This window comes from Anomaloglossus baeobatrachus, chromosome 4 (assembly GCF_048569485.1).
Source record: "Anomaloglossus baeobatrachus isolate aAnoBae1 chromosome 4, aAnoBae1.hap1, whole genome shotgun sequence".
Taxonomy (NCBI): domain Eukaryota; kingdom Metazoa; phylum Chordata; class Amphibia; order Anura; family Aromobatidae; genus Anomaloglossus; species Anomaloglossus baeobatrachus.
Window position 1 is genome coordinate 451,466,829 of NC_134356.1, and position 22,929 is coordinate 451,489,757.

At 50.3% G+C, this 22,929-nt stretch overlaps 1 protein-coding gene across 1 annotated transcript in view; it reads right to left on the reverse strand.

Annotated features, from left to right (window-relative positions):
• Positions 1–22,929, reverse strand: part of CSK (C-terminal Src kinase) — a 163,758-nt gene that overhangs the window by 6,105 nt on the left and 134,724 nt on the right. The window contains exons 9-11 of the mRNA XM_075345604.1: positions 6,617–6,707; positions 6,420–6,493; positions 752–947 (exon numbers count right to left, since the gene is read on the reverse strand). Coding sequence (XP_075201719.1) covers positions 752–947; positions 6,420–6,493; positions 6,617–6,707 — 361 coding nt within the window. The remainder of the gene's footprint in view (positions 1–751; positions 948–6,419; positions 6,494–6,616; positions 6,708–22,929) is intronic.

Sequence of the window (22,929 nt, forward strand, 5' to 3'; positions counted from 1 at the left end):
GCTGGCAAAGGGTGCTCTTTACAATGGATAAGCTCTATTCTTAACATATGGCCTGATTTACTGTTCGACTTTTGTGGAAGGCTGATTGTGGACGGTTATTATATGCCCTGTGAAACATGAAAGTGTCTGACATATGGAATATCACTATAATTATATGATACTTTCACAGGGGCAGTTTTATACATAGGTTTTGAGCACAGGTTGCTGTCTGTTCAGTAGCTGCAATTATTGGGGTCCTCCTTTTATACCGCATATTTTAATGATTTATGTTAGCACATATGTGTTGTATGTTATTGTACTAATAAAATTTATACATTTTTGAATATGGTTCTCTAGGTGTGGTTTATACACAAGGTGCAAGTAGTCAGTGCATGTTGCAGCCAGAGTAGAAGTCTGCTCTGATGGAATAATGAAGACTGCAGCTAATTAGCTGGCTGAACCCATAACCCCTTTAAGACACATAATTAAGTCCGCAAGTGTACCTTGGGCAATATCTATAGCAATGTCCACACCCACCAAGTGCCACTTTAAAAATTCAAGTGTGTTCCTACAGCCTTTTGGGACCTAGAATAACCAGTGCCCCAATACCACTGCAAACTCTACATCCCCTATGTCATATTTGTGAGAGTAGTATAAAAATTATATGAAGACATTTAATGGAATCTTATAGTTTGGAGAGCATTGATGTTTTTCACATATCCAGCCACGTGCCAAGTCATGATGTTGCAGACTATGGGCAAACGCTACTTACCTTCTCTCGCAGAGCCTCGGGTGATGTCCACTTCACAGGCAATTTGCTGGTGTCTTGTGTTGCAGATGCTTCTTTTGTGAGTCCGAAATCACTGACTTTGGCAATATTGTCCTCTGAGACTAACACGTTACGTGCTGCTAAATCTCTGTGCACAAAGTTATTGCCTTCTAAATACTCCATACCCTCCGACACGTCTCTAAGAAAAAGAAAAGCATTTATAGTGATCAGGGCACTGCAAAGACTTATTCTACCTGTGGTTGCGAGCGATACCATCGTAGGCTAGCTGACATAAAAGTGTTACAAACCGAACAATACACACTTTATAGTCTGTAAAAGGCTATGGTCCCACAATCAGTGTTTGTTGAGTTTTTGCACCTTTGTTTGGGTTTGTTTCATTGCGTTTTCGACGCTCCGTTTTTTGCCAGTTTGGTGTATCATGCTTTAAATAAAACTGCTTTGTTTTTAGAAACTTCCTGGTATTGACGTTCTTAGGTGCGTATTATGTGTGTTTTTAATGCACTTATGCTTCAGAATCCACTAAAATACACATGTACATTTTTTACCTGCGGAATTTCTGCATCTAATGCAAGTCTATGAGGAAATCTTAAACAGAAAATTTAGACTATCCGCAAAAGAAATGGATATGCTGCCGGTTTGAAGAATGCACCGCAGGTGAGTTTACACCAGGGGTGGGGAACCTTTTTACTGCCGAGGGCCATTTGGAATTTCCTACTAACCTTTGGGGGCCGCACAACATTATCAACCTGAAAAATAACCCTGCTATATTTGGTCAAACGATTAATTAACTCACCCCTATTGTGGTGGCCGGAGCTGCTTCTCTTTGGTGCGATTGTGATGTTCGGTGATATTGATCATCTTGTTTCTCACAGCTGCTTTTCCAGGTTTGTCTCTGTCTGGAGATGCTGGGGGCATACACATCACAGGAGGGGCCGGGGCGCATAAATTACAGGAGACACTGGGAGTACACATCACAGGAGGGGCTGGGGCATATACATCACAGGAGGGGCTGGGGCATATAGATCACAGGAGGGGCTGGGGCATATACATCACAGGAGGGGCTGGGGCATATACATCAGTAGGGGGCATGGACAGCCCTGGCGGTGGCTCAGACATGACTGGGGACACGCACAGCACTGGGTGGCAGAACGCACTGCACTGGGTGGCAGCACGGACTGCACTGGGTGGCAGCACTAGGGAGACAGACAGGTCTGGGGGAACATTGACATCAACAGGAGAGCACGGACTGGGGAGCATAGAAAGCAGTGGGAGGGTACAGACAGCAGTAGCGAGTTAAGAGCACTGAGGGGTGGCACACAGCACTGGGGAGCATGGACAGCATAAGGGGGGCACAGACAGCACTCACCGTGGCATGGACAGCACTGGTGGCAGCATGGACAGCATTAGGTGGTGCGGACAGCACTGGTGGGGGGGCATAGACATCACCCAGGGGGTACAGACAGCACTAGGGGGGGCACGGACAGCAGTGAGGGGTTACACCGCGCTGAGGGGGTACACAGCACTGTGGTGTACACAGCATTAGGGGGTACACACAGCACCTGGGGGTACACAGCACTGGGGGGTACACACTGTACTAGGAGGTACACAGCATGAGGGGGTACACACAGCATGAGGGGGTACACACAGCACGAGGGGGTATACACAGCACAAGGGGGTACACACAGCACGAGGGGGTACACACAGCACGAGGGGGTACACACAGCATTAAGGGGTACACGCAGCATTAAGGGGTACACACAGCATTAAGGGGTACACACAGCATTAGGGGGTACTCACTGTACTAGGGGGTACTCACTGTTCTAGGGGGTACACACTGCACTAGGGGGTACACACTGCACTAGGGGGTACATACAGCATTGGGGGGTACATACAGCATTGGGGGGTACATACAGCATTGGGGGGTACACACAGTACGAGGGGGTACACAGCACTGAGCGGGGGGGGGGGCAGCGATGGGTTGAGTACTCGCAGTGAGGGGGAGGGAGAGTCACACACACACAGCAGGTCCGGGAGGCTGGTAAACCTGCTGCAGCTCTTCTGTGTGACTTTATCGCAGCGTGCTGCTTACCCGCCCACCAGAGCACACAGGCCGGGGATAAGCCTAGAATGTATGGGCTGCAGTCAGGTCCTGGAAGTCAGGATCTGGAGAGAGCCCGTACATTCTAGCATCTACCCACAGGGCATCAGGCAGTGGGATTTAAAGGGCCGGCAGCCGGGAATAGCGCGGCTGCCACCAAAGCACAATGGTCCCCGGGAATGTGCCCGGGGGCCGCATAAAAAGTCGTCACGGGCCGTATACGGCCCGCGGGCCGGAGGTTCCCCACCCCTGGTTTACACAGTGTAAAAAAGAAAACTAAAATATGTAGCATGAAAACGGCGATAAAATCCCATCGTTGGCACACAGCCTAAGTGACAAAGTCAAAAGTCAGTAAAAACCTAAAGCCACCAGATGACCTCTGCTGACTGCTATGGCTGGTCTCTAAAAGAGATTTTGGCAAAGCAAACAATCAAATGTAGAACATATTGTGATAACCACTAACACTTTACTGTGATTTGAACAAGAGTGACCAATGCCATACAACAGCAGATTATCTGTCAAAAAGTTGATCTGCCATGGTGGATTTCTTTGGTACTTGTTGGGTGCTGCATTTGAAAATATATTGTGGTTAAACATCGGCATCCCATCAATGTAATCCCATACTACGACTCAAAGTATCACAGGTTGATCAGTGAATTGTCGTTTTAACTAGTGGTGAGCAAGCAAACTTGGCACAGTTCAATACTCAATCAAGCATCAGGGTGTTTGAGACGCTCTGCCCTCGATCTTGTAAGTGTTTAACGACAGAGAAAGACAGAATTTTTCCATCTCCCATAAAAAAGATTGAATTTTCCATCTCTGGAACTTGAGTCAATAGCGTCCTACCTGTTCAATCCGAATACTAAACAGTTTTAGCCCTTTAACATGACACAATGTATAATTATGTCATAGAAAGTGAAGTGTTCCAATGAATATGGGTTACTTTTAAATTCCGGGGTCTAAAAATGGTTGACCATTTTACTATAGCTATTAGAACCTGCCAGAAGATATGCCATAAATGTCTAACATGGCAATATCTCTTAAAAAAAGGTTCATCAAGAAGTTATGCTCAGTTCAAAATAACGGCACTGAAAATTACAACTCCTTCCACAAAAAAGTCCTCACATGGCTGAACAATTGGAAAAAAACCCCAAAAAGTTATGGCGTGCAGAATTGCAGTTATGAAACACCCCCCCCCCCCAAAAAAACTAGAGTATATCCTGAAGGCTAAAATGTATCCTTAACCCCTTCAGCCCCCGGGCACTTTCCGTTTTTGTGCCGTAACTTTTTTATTATTCCGTCAATCTTGCCATATGAGGGCTTGTTTTTGCGGGACAAGTTGTACTTTTAAATGAAACCATAGGTTTTACCATATAGTGTACTGGAAAGCAGCAAAAAATTCCAAGTATGGAAAAACTGCAAAAAAAGTGTGATCGCACAATAGTTTTTGGGATGTTTTATACACAGTGTTCACTATATGGTAAAACTGATGTATCTATATGATGCCTCAGGTCGGTGCGAGTTTGTAGACACCAAACATGTATAGGTTTATTTGTATCTAAGGGGTTAAAAAAAAATTCACAAGTTTGTCCAATAAAAGTGGCGCCCGTTTTGCGCCATTTTCCGAAACACGTAGCGTTCTCATTTTTTGGGATCTATGGCTCAGTGACTGCTTATTTTTTGCGTCTCGAGCTAACATTTTTATTGGTACCATTTTTGCGCAGATGCTACATTTTGATCGCCTGTGATTGCATTTTGCGTAAAACATGCGGCGACCAAAAAACGTAATTTTGGCGTTTGGAATTTTTTTTGCCACTACGCAGTTTACCAATCAGATTAATTGATTTTATATTTTGATAGATCGGGCATTTCTGAACGCGGCGATACCAAATATGTGTATATTTATTTATTTTTTAACCCTTTAATTTTCAATGGGGTGAAAGGGGGGTGATTTGAACTTTTAGGTTTTTTTTTATTTTTTTATTTTTTAAAACTTTTTTTTTTACTTTTTTTTTTATTTTACTAGTCCCCCTAGGGGGCTATAGCGATCAGCAATCCGATCGCTCTTATCTATCTGCTGATCACAGCTATACAGCTGTAAACAGCAGATTCAATCACTTCCCGTTTCCCTCTGATCCGTGCCGAGGAAAAACGAAAGTGAAACTTCGTAGCTGCAGGCGTCATCACATGACCCTGTGCTACGATGGCAACCACCGAAAGTCACGTGATCACTCACGTGACTTCCGATGGGAGCGGCGGTAAGTAAAAAACATGACCGCGCGTATATAGATCTCGCTGCCAGACTTTGGCAGCGAGATTTAAGGGGTTAAATGTTGTGAGTGGAAGCGATTCCACTCGCAACATGCAGGCACACGTTAGCTGTTGAAAACAGCTGATATGTGTGCCGACCGCCGCCTGCCCGCGGCAGGGGGCGGGGCTTAACGGGACAAGATTCATGACGGATAGATCCATCCAAGGTCGTGAAGGGGTTAAAGAGGTTGTTTACTAATGAACAACTCCCAACTTAAAGGGTAACTGTGCTTTCAAGTAACTTTTCAGAGTAAGGTGTTCTGTGTATGCATACTAGGAATAACACCATTTCTGGCCATTATGTAACTTCTGACCAGTTTCCCCTCTTCATGCTTTTTTTGTAATATGCAATCTAGTATTTGCTGGGGAATGGAGGCGAGTGGTAGTGACCTCTCAAATAGACATTCACTTTTTCAGCTCCCAGAGACGAGCTGTAGCAACATAGAGGACATACAGCAGAGCTCAACAGTATTGACCTGAATCCACCTCTGATGTGATGTAAGGTATAACACTTGTTACAGAGCTCTGCCTGATCACATTCCTGCTGCTCACTCATCCTCCCTTTTCCCTAGAGACAGAGGAAGACAAACTTTTGCTGCTTTTTCAGAGTTCAGAAGGCGGGATAAGAAGTGTCAAACTTCATTTTCGTTTTAATTATCTCAGGACTCAAATTAAATAAAAATGGTGTACACTTGTAGCTTGCAGCAGTCTTGTTCCTGTTCTTTCCCCGGTGGTGGCGAGGCATTGTTGTGTCATGTGACAGCATCAGCCAATGAGCTGCCGCTCTGAGGTTACAGATCATCAATATTCCAGCAGGGCAGATGTTCACTCAGAGGAAATCGTAAAGGTTGCAGCTGAGGAGCGGCCGATAATTGTCTGCAGCTGACATGTGACTGCACTGTAATGTCACCACCAGACCGGTGCCTCTGCAGGAGGGAAGTCTAGCGATGGCTCTGGGAGATCAAATCGATGAAATCAATCATGCCAATCGACTCTTGTCTGACGATCTGTTGTCCAGGGACTTCATACAAAAACTGTGGGTTGAACGCGTTGAGATCAGCAGTGTCCGCAGTCTAGGGTGTATGTGGGCCTATACTATTTAGACAGCTTTACTCTTTACAGCTATACCTGATTGGAAAGCACTTGGTTTTATTGGAGTTTTACAACATCTCCATGTGGTAATAGCAGCAAATATTTGACTTTACTTTCACAGCAAATAAGGGAATATTTAGGAATACTTACAAAGAAAACTTCAACAAACATTCCCCTCCCAGCACCGATCTTCCTCGAGATCTTAGATAGTCTACTAAGCTGCCCTACGAGACACAGACATAAAAACACTGGTCAGAACAATGGGGCTCACAAGTAATACATGGGTCACAAGGTGACCAGATCAACATAATGGGAGCGTCATCAGAGCCAACACGTTTCAAATTTACCTTTGCCATGAACTCTGTAACGATAAACAGGCTGCTCCTATCTTCTACAATCACTCCCAGTAACTGAACCAGATTCTTGTGTCGTAATTGCCTGAAAATACAAATCATTCCTTCAGTGAAAGAATAGCCACATTATCTACTGCGGATAGAGAATACATGACTAGGGATGCCCAGGCTGACCAGGAGAAATGTTTCAGATCTGCCAATTGTAACTTTATGTGACAATAACTCATTCCAGTAATTTTGAGAATGTTTTATTGTGAGACATTTTATGGTAAATTTGGGTCAATATTTTTATAAATAAACACAAACGCATATATATTTATATAACCTTCGAAAAATGTGAAACTTTTAAACTGTGGATGATTATCCCGTTAAGGCTGGATTCACACGATGGTATGGCATCTGATGCGAGAGCATTGTATGCGATATGCTAATAACCCTCGGCTCCCGCTCTGCTGCCAGTGTGAGCCAAGAGTCATGAGACTGGATCACCGCTGCGGAGGAGGTGGTGGGAGCTGCGAAGGAGAGGGAGGGATTAATCTCCCCATCTCCTCCATTGTCAACTGATGCGATTATCACACTGCACTCGGATGTCATCCGAGTGCAGTCCGATGCTTCACTCACACCCATAGACTTGTATGGGTGCGGGTAACACATCTCTGACACTTCGCTCATCCAGCATTTGGATGAGAAAAGCTAACCATCTACTCTCCCTCAATGAATAACAGTGGTCCAAGTGCAATGCAAGATTTTCTTGCATTGCACTTGTCCAAGTCATACACTCGTTTGAGCGTACCCTAATCCAGATAATCACACCACACAAAATAGTTAATAAATAACATTTACCTTCTGTCTGCTTTAAATCAGCACCATGTGCAAAATCTTCTCTTAGTTTGTTACAAGCTTTAATATTATAGTAGTAATTTTTCATCTTTTTAGGGAAATTTACAAAACGTTTTTTAACCCCTTCAGCCCCAAGCCTATTTTGACCCTAAAGACCAGGCCATTTTTTGCAATTCTGACCAGTGTCACTTTATGAGGTTATAACTCTGGAACGCTTCAGCGGATCCCGGTGATTCTGAGATTGTTTTTTCGTGACATATTGGGCTTCATGTTAGTGGTAAATTTAGGCCGATATTTTTTGCGTTTCTTTGTGAAAAAAACGGAAATTTCGCGAAAATTTTGAAAATTTTGTAATTTTCAAACTTTGAATTTTTATGCTCTAAAACCAACGAGACATATGACACAAAATAATTAATAAATAACATTTCCCACATGTCTATTTTACATCAGAACAATTTTGGGAAAAAAAAAAATAATTTAAGGAAGTTATAGGGGTTCAAAGTTTGAGCAATTTCTCATTTTTACAACAAAATTTACAAAGCCACTTTTTTTAGGGACCACATCACATTTGAAGCAATTTTGAAAGGTCTACATGACACAGAACACCCAAAAGTGACACCATTCCAAAAACGGCACCCCTCAGGCTACTCAAAACCACATTCAAGAAGGTTATTAACCCTTCAGGTGCTTCACAGTAACTAAAGCAATGTGGAAGGAAAAAATGAACATTTTACTTTTTGCAACAAAAATGTTAATTTAGCCTCAAATATTGCATATGCACAAGGGTAGCAGGATTAAATGAACCCCCAAAATTTGTTGGGCAATTTCTACTGAACACGCAGATACCTCATATGTGGCGAAAAACCACTGTTTGGGCGCACGGCAGGACTCGGAAGGGAAGGAGCGCCATTTGACTTTTTTGAACAGAAAATTAGCTGGAATCGTTAGCCTCACCATGTTGCGTTTGGAGACCCCCTGAGGTGCCGAAACAGTGGAGCTCCCCCACATGTGACCCCATTTTGGAAACTAGACCCCTCATGGAATTTATCTAGATGTTTATTGAGCACTTTGAGCCTCTGGGGGCTTCACAAAAGTTAATAGAGTTGAGCCGTGAAAATAAAAAAAAACTTTTTTACCACAAAATTGTTACTTCAACCAGGTAGCTTTTTTTTTCACAAGGGTATCAGGAAAAATTGCACCATAAAATGTATTGTGCAATTTCTCCTGAGTACGCAGATACCTCATATGTGGTGGAACTCAAATGTTTGGGCGCACAGCAGGGCTCGGAAGGCAAGGAGTGTCATTTGACGTTTCAAACGCAAAATTGTCTGGGACAATTAGCGTATTCCATGCTGTTTGGAGACCCCCTGAGGTGCCAAAACAGTGGAGCTCCCCCACATGTGACTCCATTTTGGAAACTAGACCCCCATGGCCTAGAAAAAAAAAAAAACAGCGAAAGATGGGGGGGGGGCGGCAGCAGATGGGGGGGCAGCGGCATATAAAGGGAGCATCTGTGATTGTGAGACGGCAGCTGGGATAGGGTGGGGGCGGATGGGAGAGGGCGCAGTGGATGCAGGAGCGGCAGAGGATGGGGGGAGGGGGCGGGATGGGTGGGAAGGGGAGTGGGAGGTGAGATTGGGGATAGTTACCCTACAGGATGAATCTAGGCAGCTGGATCATAGGAGATGAAGGAGGCAGCAGATCGGGGAGGGTGAGAGGTGGGGGAGGGAGCGCAGCGCAGATCACGGAGGAGACAGGTGAGCAGAGCACAGGTCACGGGGGTGAGAGGTGAGGGAGAGCGGACAGCAGATCACGGGGGTGAGAGGTGAGGGAGAGCGGACAGCAGATCACGGGGGTGAGAGGTGAGGGAGAGCGGACAGCAGATCACGGGGGGACAGGTGAGGGAGCACAGATCACGGGGTGACAGGTGAGGGAGCACAGATCACGGGGTGACAGGTGAGGGAGCACAGATCACGGGGGTGACAGGTGAGGGAGCACAGATCACGGGGTGACAGGTGAGGGAGCACAGATCACGGGGTGACAGGTGAGGGAGCACAGATCACGGGGTGACAGGTGAGGGAGCACAGATCACGGGGTGACAGGTGAGGGAGCACAGATCACGGGGGTGACAGGTGAGGGAGCACAGATCACGGGGGTGACAGGTGAGGGAGCACAGATCACGGGGTGACAGGTGAGGGAGCACAGATCACGGGGTGACAGGTGAGGGAGCACAGATCACGGGGTGACAGGTGAGGGAGCACAGATCACGGGGTGACAGGTGAGGGAGCACAGATCACGGGGTGACAGGTGAGGGAGCACAGATCACGGGGTGACAGGTGAGGGAGCACAGATCACGGGGTGACAGGTGAGGGAGCACAGATCACGGGGTGACAGGTGAGGGAGCACAGATCACGGGGTGACAGGTGAGGGAGCACAGATCACGGGGTGACAGGTGAGGGAGCACAGATCACGGGGTGACAGGTGAGGGAGCACAGATCACGGGGTGACAGGTGAGGGAGCACAGATCACGGGGTGACAGGTGAGGGAGCACAGATCACGGGGTGACAGGTGAGGGAGCACAGATCACGGGGTGACAGGTGAGGGAGCACAGATCACGGGGTGACAGGTGAGGGAGCACAGATCACGGGGTGACAGGTGAGGGAGCACAGATCACGGGGGTGACAGGTGAGGGAGCACAGATCACGGGGTGACAGGTGAGGGAGCACAGATCACGGGGTGACAGGTGAGGGAGCACAGATCACGGGGTGACAGGTGAGGGAGCACAGATCACGGGGTGACAGGTGAGGGAGCACAGATCACGGGGTGACAGGTGAGGGAGCACAGATCACGGGGTGACAGGTGAGGGAGCACAGATCACGGGGTGACAGGTGAGGGAGCACAGATCACGGGGTGACAGGTGAGGGAGCACAGATCACGGGGTGACAGGTGAGGGAGCACAGATCACGGGGTGACAGGTGAGGGAGCACAGATCACGGGGTGACAGGTGAGGGAGCACAGATCACGGGGTGACAGGTGAGGGAGCACAGATCACGGGGTGACAGGTGAGGGAGCACAGATCACGGGGTGACAGGTGAGGGAGCACAGATCACGGGGTGACAGGTGAGGGAGCACAGATCACGGGGTGACAGGTGAGGGAGCACAGATCACGGGGTGACAGGTGAGGGAGCACAGATCACGGGGTGACAGGTGAGGGAGCACAGATCACGGGGTGACAGGTGAGGGAGCACAGATCACGGGGTGACAGGTGAGGGAGCACAGATCACGGGGTGACAGGTGAGGGAGCACAGATCACGGGGTGACAGGTGAGGGAGCACAGATCACGGGGTGACAGGTGAGGGAGCACAGATCACGGGGTGACAGGTGAGGGAGCACAGATCACGGGGGTGACAGGTGAGGGAGCACAGATCACGGGGTGACAGGTGAGGGAGCACAGATCACGGGGTGACAGGTGAGGGAGCACAGATCACGGGGTGACAGGTGAGGGAGCACAGATCACGGGGTGACAGGTGAGGGAGCACAGATCACGGGGTGACAGGTGAGGGAGCACAGATCACGGGGTGACAGGTGAGGGAGCACAGATCACGGGGTGACAGGTGAGGGAGCACAGATCACGGGGTGACAGGTGAGGGAGCACAGATCACGGGGTGACAGGTGAGGGAGCACAGATCACGGGGTGACAGGTGAGGGAGCACAGATCACGGGGTGACAGGTGAGGGAGCACAGATCACGGGGTGACAGGTGAGGGAGCACAGATCACGGGGTGACAGGTGAGGGAGCACAGATCACGGGGTGACAGGTGAGGGAGCACAGATCACGGGGTGACAGGTGAGGGAGCCCAGATCACGGGGTGACAGGTGAGGGAGCCCAGATCACGGGGTGACAGGTGAGGGAGCCCAGATCACGGGGTGACAGGTGAGGGAGCCCAGATCACGGGGTGACAGGTGAGGGAGCCCAGATCACGGGGTGACAGGTGAGGGAGCCCAGATCACGGGGTGACAGGTGAGGGAGCCCAGATCACGGGGTGACAGGTGAGGGAGCACAGATCACGGGGTGACAGGTGAGGGAGCACAGATCACGGGGTGACAGGTGAGGGAGCACAGATCACGGGGTGACAGGTGAGGGAGCACAGATCACGGGGTGACAGGTGAGGGAGCACAGATCACGGGGTGACAGGTGAGGGAGCACAGATCACGGGGTGACAGGTGAGGGAGCACAGATCACGGGGTGACAGGTGAGGGAGCACAGATCACGGGGTGACAGGTGAGGGAGCACAGATCACGGGGTGACAGGTGAGGGAGCACAGATCACGGGGTGACAGGTGAGGGAGCGCAGATCACGGGGGTGAGAGGTGAGAGAGCGCAGATCACGGGGGTGAGAGGTGAGAGAGCGCAGATCACGGGGGTGAGAGGTGAGAGCGCAGATCACGGGGGTGAGAGGTGAGAGCGCAGATCACGGGGGTGAGAGGTGAGAGCGCAGATCACGGGGGTGAGAGGTGGAGGGAGAGTGGACAGCAGATCACGGGGGTGACAGGGGAGGGAGCACAGATCACGGCGGTGACAGGGGAGGGAGCGCAGATCACGGGGTGACAGGTGAGGGAGCACAGATCACGGGGTGACAGGTGAGGGAGCACAGATCACGGGGGTGAGAGGTGAGAGAGCGCAGATCATGTTGGTGAGAGGTGAGAGAGCGCAGATCACGGGGGTGAGAGGTGGAGGGAGAGTGGACAGCAGATCACGGGGGTGACAGGGGAGGGAGCGCAGATCACGGCGGTGACAGGGGAGGGAGCGCAGATCACGGCGGTGACAGGGGAGGGAGCGCAGATCACGGCGGTGACAGGGGAGGGAGCGCAGATCACGGCGGTGACAGGGGAGGGAGCGCAGATCACGGCGGTGACAGGGGAGGGAGCGCAGATCACGGCGGTGACAGGGGAGGGAGCGCAGATCACGGCGGTGACAGGGGAGGGAGCGCAGATCACGGCGGTGACAGGGGAGGGAGCGCAGATCACGGCGGTGACAGGGGAGGGAGCGCAGATCACGGCGGTGACAGGGGAGGGAGCGCAGATCACGGCGGTGACAGGGGAGGGAGCGCAGATCACGGCGGTGACAGGGGAGGGAGCGCACATCACGGCGGTGACAGGGGAGGGAGCGCACATCACGGCGGTGACAGGGGAGGGAGCGCACATCACGGCGGTGACAGGGGAGGGAGCGCACATCACGGCGGTGACAGGGGAGGGAGCGCACATCACGGCGGTGACAGGGGAGGGAGCGCACATCACGGCGGTGACAGGGGAGGGAGCGCACATCACGGCGGTGACAGGGGAGGGGGCGCACATCACGGCGGTGACAGGGGAGGGAGCGCACATCACGGCGGTGACAGGGGAGGGGGCGGGTAGCTGACCACGGGGGTGAGAGGTGGGGGGAGCGTGCAGCACATCACGGAGGGGAGGGGGCGAGCAGCACATCACAGAGGGGAGGGGAGAGGGCGAGCAGCACATCACGGAGGGGAGGGGAGGGGGCGAGCAGCACATCACGGAGGGGAGGGGAGGGGGCGAGCAGCACATCACGGAGGGGAGGGGAGGGGGCGAGCAGCACATCACGGAGGGGAGGGGAGGGGGCGAGCAGCACATCACGGAGGGGAGGGGAGGGGGCGAGCAGCACATCACGGAGGGGAGGGGACGAGCAGCACATCACGGAGGGGAGGGGAGGGGGCGAGCAGCACATCACGGAGGGGAGGGGGCGAGCAGCACATCACGGAGGGGAGGGGAGGGGGCGAGCAGCACATCACGGAGGGGAGGGGAGGGGGCGAGCAGCACATCACGGAGGGGAGGGGGCGAGCAGCACATCACGGAGGGGAGGGGAGGGGGCGAGCAGCACATCACGGAGGGGAGGGGAGGGGGCGAGCAGCACATCACGAGGGGGAGGGGCCGGGCAGCAGATCGGAGGGAGCGGTGGCACTATGACAGATGGAGGAGGACAGGGTGCACGATCCCAGTCCTCCTCCATCTGTCATAGTGCCACCGCTCCCTCCGATCTGCTGCACGGAGGTGAGGGGCCGGGCAGCAGATTGGGGGGAGCGGTGGCACTGTGGCAGATGGAGGGCGGCAGCGGATCGGGAGGTGTGGGGGTGAGGGTGCGGGCAGGAGATCGGGGAGACAGGTGGCAGATCGCGGAGGGCAGCGGCGGCGGATCGGGACGCTTTTCGTACAGTGCAATGGCAGCGCGGCAACTTCCGGGTCCCATGCTCCGGTCTCATAACAGCATGGGACCGGAGCTTGTCGCCCTGCCATTGCACTGTGTGTACACTCACTGTGTGTGCTGGCGTGCTGCAGGGACGATGACGGGGGCGGTCACCGGCAACAGGTCCACTGTGATTGGAGAAATCGGTCACAAGGCCGATCTCTCCAATCAGAGCATTGGAGCTGGGGGAGGGTGATCCAGTGAGGTCACCCAGCTCCAGCCAATGGCCAGTGCTACAGCTGCACTTGCCAGGGCTGGATTTTAATGTTTCAGTCATTTTAAATGGCTGGAACATTACAGTGGCTGTGATTGGTTGAGCGGCGTTCGTCAGCCAATCACAGCCTCCGTAGGTCCGGGGAGGAGGCACCACCCCTCCTAAGGTCAGGAACAGGTCCCCTCCTCCCCGAATCTGCGGTTTTTGTTACCATATTGCAGTCACCGGAGGCTCCGGTGCCGCGATTCCGCCATGACGGAAAGATCCGTCCTTGGTCGTTAAGGCCCAGGGCACAAGGACGGATCTTTCCGTCCATGGTCGTGAAGGGGTTAAGGGACCTATTCAGACTTGAAGTGACTTTGGGGGACCTACCGTATTTTTCGGACCATAAGACACACTTTTTCCCCCAAATGTTGGGGGAAAGTTGGGGGTGTGTCTTATGGTCTGACTATAGGGCTGCGGCCGGGAATGAGGGTGCTGCGGTGGAGCGGGTCATCGGGGGCAGGAGCAGGCTGCAGCAGCCTGCTGTGACCACGTGGGCCCGCTCATTACATATGCACGCCCATCCTCCCGCCCATCTCTCAGCGCAGAAGCAGACACTGACAGGTGGGCGGGAGGACGAGCGGGGACGCGCGCATAGTAAAGAGCCGGTCCGCATGATCACCCCTGGCAACTACAGCCTGGAGTGATCATGGCAAGCTGTATACACTGCTCCCCGTGCGTCATCATCAGCGCGGGGTGCAGAGAATCAGTGTACTCACCCGTCCCAGTGTGTGGAGCCGTCCCCCTGCAGGACGCGATGTCTTCCTGTCTGTGCCGGTCAGCTGATCTGTGCTGATCAGCTGATTGGCACAGACAGGAAGACATTGCGATGCTGCAGGGGAACGGCTCCACACACACAGGTCAGTGGCGCAGAGAGGAAGATGATCGGTGCTGGAGGGAGTGAGGAACAGGTGAGTATAAACATTTATTTTTTTTCCTCTGTGCTATAGGATACAGGCCATATACCAGGATGGTATATGAGCACAATGGGGGCATATAGCAGGATGGGAGTATATGAGCAGGATGGGGGTATATGAACAGGATGTGGGTATATGAACAGGATGGATGGGGGGGGGAATATGAGCAGGATGCTGGTATATGAACAGGATGGGGGTATATGAGCAGGATGGGTGGGGGAAATATGAGCAGGATGGGGGAATATGAACAGGATGGGGGTATATGAACAGGATGGGGGTATATGAACAGGATGGGGGTATATGAACAGGATGGAGGTATATGAACATGATGGAGGTATATGAACAGGATTGAGGTATATGAACAGGATGGAGGTATATGAACAGGATGGGAGTATACGAACAGGATGGATGGGGGAATATGAGCAGGATGGGAGTATATGAACAGGATGGGAGTATACGAACAGGATGGATGGGGGAATATGAGCAGGATGGGAGTATATGAACAGGATGGGAGTATACGAACAGGATGGATGGGGGTATATGAACAGGATGGGGGAATATGAGCAGGATGGATGGGGGAATATGAGCAGGATGGGGGTATATGAGCAGGATGGGGGTATATGAGCAGGATGGGGGTATATGAGCAGGATGGGGGTATATGAACAGGAAGGGGGAATATGAACAGGATGGGGGAATATGAACAGGATGGGGGTATATGAACAGGATGGGGGTATATGAACAGGATGGGGGTATATGAACAGGATGGGGGTATATGAACAGGATGGGGGTATATGAACAGGATGGGGGTATATGAACAGGATGGGGGTATATGAACAGGATGGGGGTATATGAACAGGATGGGGGTATATGAACAGGATGGGGGTATATGAACAGGATGGGGGTATATGAACAGGATGGGGGTATATGAACAGGATGGGGGTATATGAACAGGATGGGGGTATATGAGCAGGATGGGAGTATATGAGCAGGATGGATGGGGGAATATGAGCAGGATGGATGGGGGGTATATCAATAGGATGGGGGTATATGAACAGGATGGGGTATATGAACAGGATGTGAGTATATGAGCAGGATGGATGGGGGAATATGAGCAGGATGCTGGTATATGAACAGGATGGAGGTATATGAACAGGATGGGAGTATATGAGCAGGATGGATGGGGGAATATAAGCAGGATGGATGGGGGGTATATCAATAGGATGGGGGTATATGAACAGGATGGGGTATATGAACAGGATGGGAGTATATGAGCAGGATGGATGGGGGAATATGAGCAGGATGCTGGTATATGAGCAGGATGGAGGTATATGAACAGGATGGGAGTATATGAGCAGGATGGATGGGGGAATATGAGCAGGATGGAGGTATATGAACAGGATGGGAGAATATGAGCAGGATGGATGGGGGAATATGAGCAGGATGGATGGGGGGGTATATCAATAGGATGGGGGTATATGAACAGGATGGGGTATATGAACAGGATGGGAGTATATGAGCAGGATGGATGGGGGAATATGAGCAGGATGCTGGTATATGAGCAGGATGGAGGTATATGAACAGGATGGGGGTATATGAGCAGGATGGATGGGGGAATATGAGCAGGATGGGAGTATATGAACAGGATGGGGGTATATGAACAGGATGGATGGGGGAATATGAGCAGGATGGGAGTATACGAACAGGATGGGGGTATACGAACAGGATGGGGGAATATGAACAGGATGGGGGTATATGAACAGGATGGGGGTATATGAACAGGATGGAGGTATATGAACAGGATGGAGGTATATGAACAGGATGGAGGTATATGAACAGGATGGAGGTATATGAACAGGATGGAGGTATATGAACAGGATGGAGGTATATGAACAGGATGGGAGTATACGAACAGGATGGATGGGGGAATATGAGCAGGATGGGAGTATATGAACAGGATGGGAGTATACGAACAGGATGGATGGGGGTATATGAACAGGATGGGGGAATATGAGCAGGATGGATGGGGGAATATGAGCAGGATGGGGGTATATGAACAGGAAGGGGGAATATGAACAGGAAGGGGGAATATGAACAGGATGGGGGTATATGAACAGGATGGGGGTATATGAACAGGATGGGGGTATATGAACAGGATGGGGGTATATGAACAGGATGGGGGTATATGAACAGGATGGGGGTATATGAACAGGATGGGGGTATATGAACAGGATGGGGGTATATGAGCAGGATGGGAGTATATGAGCAGGATGGATGGGGGAATATGAGCAGGATGGATGGGGGGTATATCAATAGGATGGGGGTATATGAACAGGATGGGGTATATGAACAGGATGGGAGTATATGAGCAGGATGGATGGGGGAATATGAGCAGGTTGCTGGTATATGAGCAGGATGGAGGTATATGAACAGGATGGGAGTATATGAGCAGGATGGATGGGGGAATATAAGCAGGATGGATGGGGGGTATATCAATAGGATGGGGGTATATGAACAGGATGGGGTATATGAACAGGATGGGAGTATATGAGCAGGATTGATGGGGGAATATGAGCAGGATGCTGGTATATGAGCAGGATGGAGGTATATGAACAGGATGGGAGTATATGAGCAGGATGGATGGGGGAATATGGGCAGGATGGAGGTATATGAACAGGATGGGAGAATATGAGCAGGATGGATGGGGGAATATGAGCAGGATGGATGGGGGGTATATCAATAGGATGGGGGTATAGGAACAGGATGGGGTATATGAACAGGATGGGAGTATATGAGCAGGATGGATGGGGGAATATGAGCAGGATGCTGGTATATGAGCAGGATGGAGGTATATGAACAGGATGGGGGTATATGAGCAGGATGGATGGGGGAATATGAGCAGGATGGGAGTATATGAGCAGGATGGGAGTATATGAACAGGATGGGGGTATATGAACAGGATGGGGGTATATGAACAGGATGGGGGTATATGAACAGGATGGATGGGGGAATATGAGCAGGATGGGAGTATACGAGCAGGATGGGGGTATACGAACAGGATGGGGGTATACGAACAGGATGGGGGTATACGAACAGGATGGGGGTATACGAACAGGATGGGGGTATACGAACAGGATGGGGGTATACGAACAGGATGGGGGTATATGAGCAGGATGGATGGGGGTATATGAACAGGATGGGGGTATATGAACAGGATGGGGGTATATGAGCAGGATGGATGGGGGAATATGAGCAGGATGGGGGTATATGAACAGGATGGGGGTATATGAACAGGATGGATGGGGGAATATGAGCAGGATGGGGGTATATGAACAGGATGGGGGAATATGAACAGGATGGGGGAATATGAGCAGGATGGGGGTATATGAACAGGATGGGGGAATATGAGCAGGATGGATGGGGGAATATGAGCAGGATGGGGGAATATGAGCAGGATGGGGGTATATGAACAGGATGGGGGTATATGAACAGGATGGGGGTATATGAACAGGATGGGGGTATATGAACAGGATGGGGGTATATGAACAGGATGGGGGTATATGAACAGGATGGGGGTATATGAACAGCATGGGGGTATATGAACAGCATGGGGGTATATGAACAGCATGGGGGTATATGAACAGCATGGGGGTATATGAACAGCATGGGGGTATATGAACAGCATGGGGGTATATGAACAGCATGGGGGTATATGAACAGCATGGGGGTATATGAACAGCATGGGGGTATATGAACAGCATGGGGGTATATGAACAGCATGGGGGTATATGAACAGCATGGGGGTATATGAACAGCATGGGGGTATATGAACAGCATGGGGGTATATGAACAGCATGGGGGTATATGAACAGCATGGGGGTATATGAACAGCATGGGGGTATATGAACAGCATGGGGGTATATGAACAGCATGGGGGTATATGAACAGCATGGGGGTATATGAACAGCATGGGGGTATATGAACAGCATGGGGGTATATGAACAGCATGGGGGTATATGAACAGCATGGGGGTATATGAACAGCATGGGGGTATATGAACAGCATGGGGGTATATGAACAGCATGGGGGTATATGAACAGGATGGGGGTATATGAGCAGGATGGGAGTATATGAGCAGGATGGGAGTATATGAGCAGGATGGATGGGGGAATATGAGCAGGATGAATGGGGGGTATATCAATAGGATGGGGGTATATGAACAGCATGGGAGTATATGAGCAGGATGGATGGGGGAATATGAGCAGGATGCTGGTATATGAGCAGGATGCTGGTATATGAGCAGGATGGGGGTACATGAGCAGGATGGTGGTACATGAGCAGGATCATATACAAGGCAGGAAGATCATTACCAGGATGGGGCACCTTAGTAGAGAATTTGGGGACATTAACCCCATAACAGTGTCAGCAGCAGAACCTCGCTCCGTAACAGTGTGTCATGACCACATTTTTTTGCTTAAAGTTTTATTTTCCTATTTTCCTCCTCTAAAACCAGGGTGCGTCTTATAGTCCGAAAAATACGGTATATATTGAAAAATCCCCAAAGAGACACCATTTTAAAACAGCCCTCCTCAACATATTCAACACTGTCAGGTAGTTTATTAACCCTTCGGCTACTTTTCAGAAGTTAACGCAAGGTGGCTTGACAGGAAAGAAAAATGATATTTTTTCCACCTAAATGTTGCTAACTTTTGAACCAGTCATTATAGCTAGTACTAAAGCGAATATTTGGTGGTGAATTGCCAGGGCAACTATCAGGACCACACAATCATGAACTCAGGATGTCAATGGGGTTAAAATTGGAGCCCCCTTACACTGTTAACCATCTAGAAGCTGTAGTCACTATTGACAGCAACATCTAAGGGGTTAAACGGCCATGATTGGTGGCAGCCCCAATTGACTGATGCAGCGTGAGCTGAGTGTCATTCAACTGTGATCCAATCTTGTGATGGGATCACAGCTGCAGAACAGAGGGAAGGAGCTGTGGAGGAGTAAATCTCCCCATCTCCGCCATTGTCTGCTGATGCGTATACTGTACTGCACTGAGATGTCATCCGAGTGCAATCTAATGTTTCACTCACACCCACAGATTTGTATGGGTGCAAGTGAATACGGATCTTGCATACACCCGTAGCATGCTGCGATTGCTTTCTCAGTGCGATTACGCCTGAGAAAGAAAAAAAATTGAAAATGGAGTCTGCCTAATACAGTAATGTCGATCTAAGTGTAATGTGATTTTTATCACATTACACTCGTCCAATTTTACTTGCTGTATGTCCTAGGCCTAATGATTAGGCAAATTAAAGAGTTGGATTGCTGTGATTTGGATATTTTTATTACTGTAGTGGTCTATCACCAGACCACCACTATTAAAGTAGAGCTTCCATAATACTCTAGAACAATATATCTAATATAGTTTCACGGCTATATCTGTAACTGTACTAAAGCACAAAAGATCTACCTTATGGAAAGTTGTACTTTGTTCAAATTAGCACTAAAAACCTCTGATTTGGCCTTCAGCGTTTTTTCTATGGCAATAAAAAAAAACAAAAAAAAACAACACAGCACTATTCTTTTATAGATTCTATTATAAATGATATGACACCAGTTTATAGCTTCTTCTATAAGCATAGCCTTAAAGCCCCACTCCAGGGGTTTTTTTTTTATTCCCCATTTGAGTGGTATCACTTACGCATAATACTGGCGCCAGTAATATGCGTACCAGCCACCGTCTTCTGTTCTAGTCTTCTGCTAGTTGTGAACAGCCAGATTGCTTCAACGTTTGCTGGGTGCACCGAAGGTAACTGGTAAATGTAAGTCTATGAGAACCAGAAAGAGGTTCTCATAGACTTACATTGAGCGCTTGTGACCGTTAAATCTGACTTACTGGGGCTGCGGTCACAAGATGGAAAAACGGGATTGGCTGGAAAGAGCAGAAAACGACGGCTCAAATATTTTACTAGGAGCAGGGAACATACATTAGTGTTACCAATCTGGCAGGGAAATTATAAAAATAAAGAAGGGAATTTTGTTACTTACCGTAAATTCCTTTTCTTCTAGCTCTTATTGGGAGACCCAGACGATTGGGGTATAGCTACTGCCTCCGGAGGCCACACAAAGCACTACACTAAAAAGTGCAAGGCCCCTCCCCTTCTGGCTATACCCCCCCGTGGTATCACGGGTTCTCCAGTTTTAGTGCCAAAGCAAGAAGGAGGAAGCCAATAACTGGTTTAAACAAATTAACTCCGAATAACGTCGGAGAACTGAAAAAACCGTTCAGCATGAACAACATGTGTACCCGCAAACAACAAAAACATCCCGAAGGACAACAGGGCGGGTGCTGGGTCTCCCAATAAGAGCTAGAAGAAAAGGAATTTACGGTAAGTAACAAAATTCCCTTCTTCTTCAGCGCTCTATTGGGAGACCCAGACGATTGGGACGTCCAAAAGCTGTCCCTGGGTGGGTAAAGAAATACCTCATGTTAGGGCTGCAAAACAGCCCTCCCCTACGGGGGTGTCACTGCCGCCTGCAGGACTCTTCTACCTAAGCTGGCATCCGCCGAAGCATAGGTATGCACCTGATAATGCTTGGTGAAAGTGTGCAGACTGGACCAGGTAGCTGCCTGGTACACTTGTTGAGCCGAAGCCTGGGGTCGTAATGCCCAGGACGCACCCACGGCTCTGGTTGAGTGGGCTTTTAGCCCTGAAGGAACCGGAAGCCCCGCAGAACGGTAGGCCTCTAGAATTGGTTCTTTGATCCATCGAGCCAGGGTGGCTTTAGAAGCCTGCAACCCCTTGCGCGGACCAGCGACAAGGACAAAAAGTGCATCGGAACGGCGCATGGGCGCCGTGCGGGAAATGTAGAGTCTGAGTGCTCTCACCAGATCTAACAAACGTAAGTCCTATTCATACCGGTGAACCGGATGAGGACAAAAGGAAGGCAAGGATATATCCTGATTAAGATGAAATGAGGATACGACCTTAGGGAGAAACTCCGGAATGGGGCGCAGCACTACCTTGTCCTGGTGGAACACCAGGAAGGGAGCCTTGGATGACAGAGCTGCCAGCTCAGACACTCGCCGAAGCGATGTGATCGCAACGAGAAACGCCACCTTCTGTGACAGGCGAGAAAGGAAACTTCCTTCAGAGGCTCGAAAGGCGGCTTCTGGAGAGCAACTAATACCCTGTTGAGATCCCATGGATCTAACGGCCGCTTGTACGGGGGTACGATATGACAGACCCCCTGTAGGAACGTGCGCACCTTAGAAAGACGTGCTAGACGCTTCTGAAAAAACACGGATAGTGCCGAGACTTTCCCCTTAAGGAAGCCGAGCGACAAGCCCTTTTCTAACCCCGATTGCAGTAAGGAAAGAAAAGTAGGCAATGCAAATGGCCAGGGAGACACTCCCTGAGCCGAGCACCAGGTTAAGAAAATCTTCCACGTTCTGTGGTAGATCTTAGCAGAGGTGGACTTCCTAGCCTGTTTCATGGTGGCAACGACCCCTTGGGATAATCCTGAAGACGCTAGGATCCAGGACTCAATGGCCACACAGTCAGGTTCAGGGCCGCAGAATTCCGATGGAAAAACGGCCCTTGGGACAGTAAGTCTGGCCAGCCTGGTAGTGACCACAGTCGGCCGACCGTGAGATGCCACAGATCCGGGTACCACGATCTCCTCGGCCAGTCTGGGGCGACGAGTATGACGTGGCTGCAATCGGATCTGATTTTTTGCGCAGTACTCTGGGCAAGAGTGCCAGAGGTGGAAACACATATGTGAGCCGGAACTGCGACCAATCTTGCACTAAGGCGTCTGCCGCCAGAGCTCTGTGATCGCGCGATCGTGCCATAAATGCCGGGACCTTGTTGTTGTGCCGAGACGCCATTAGGTCGACGTCCGGCACCCCCCAGCGGCGACAGATTTCCTGAAACACGTCCGGGTGAAGGGACCATTCCCCTGCGTCCATACCCTGGCGACTGAGGAAGTCTGCTTCCCAGTTTTCTACGCCCGGGATGTGAACTGCGG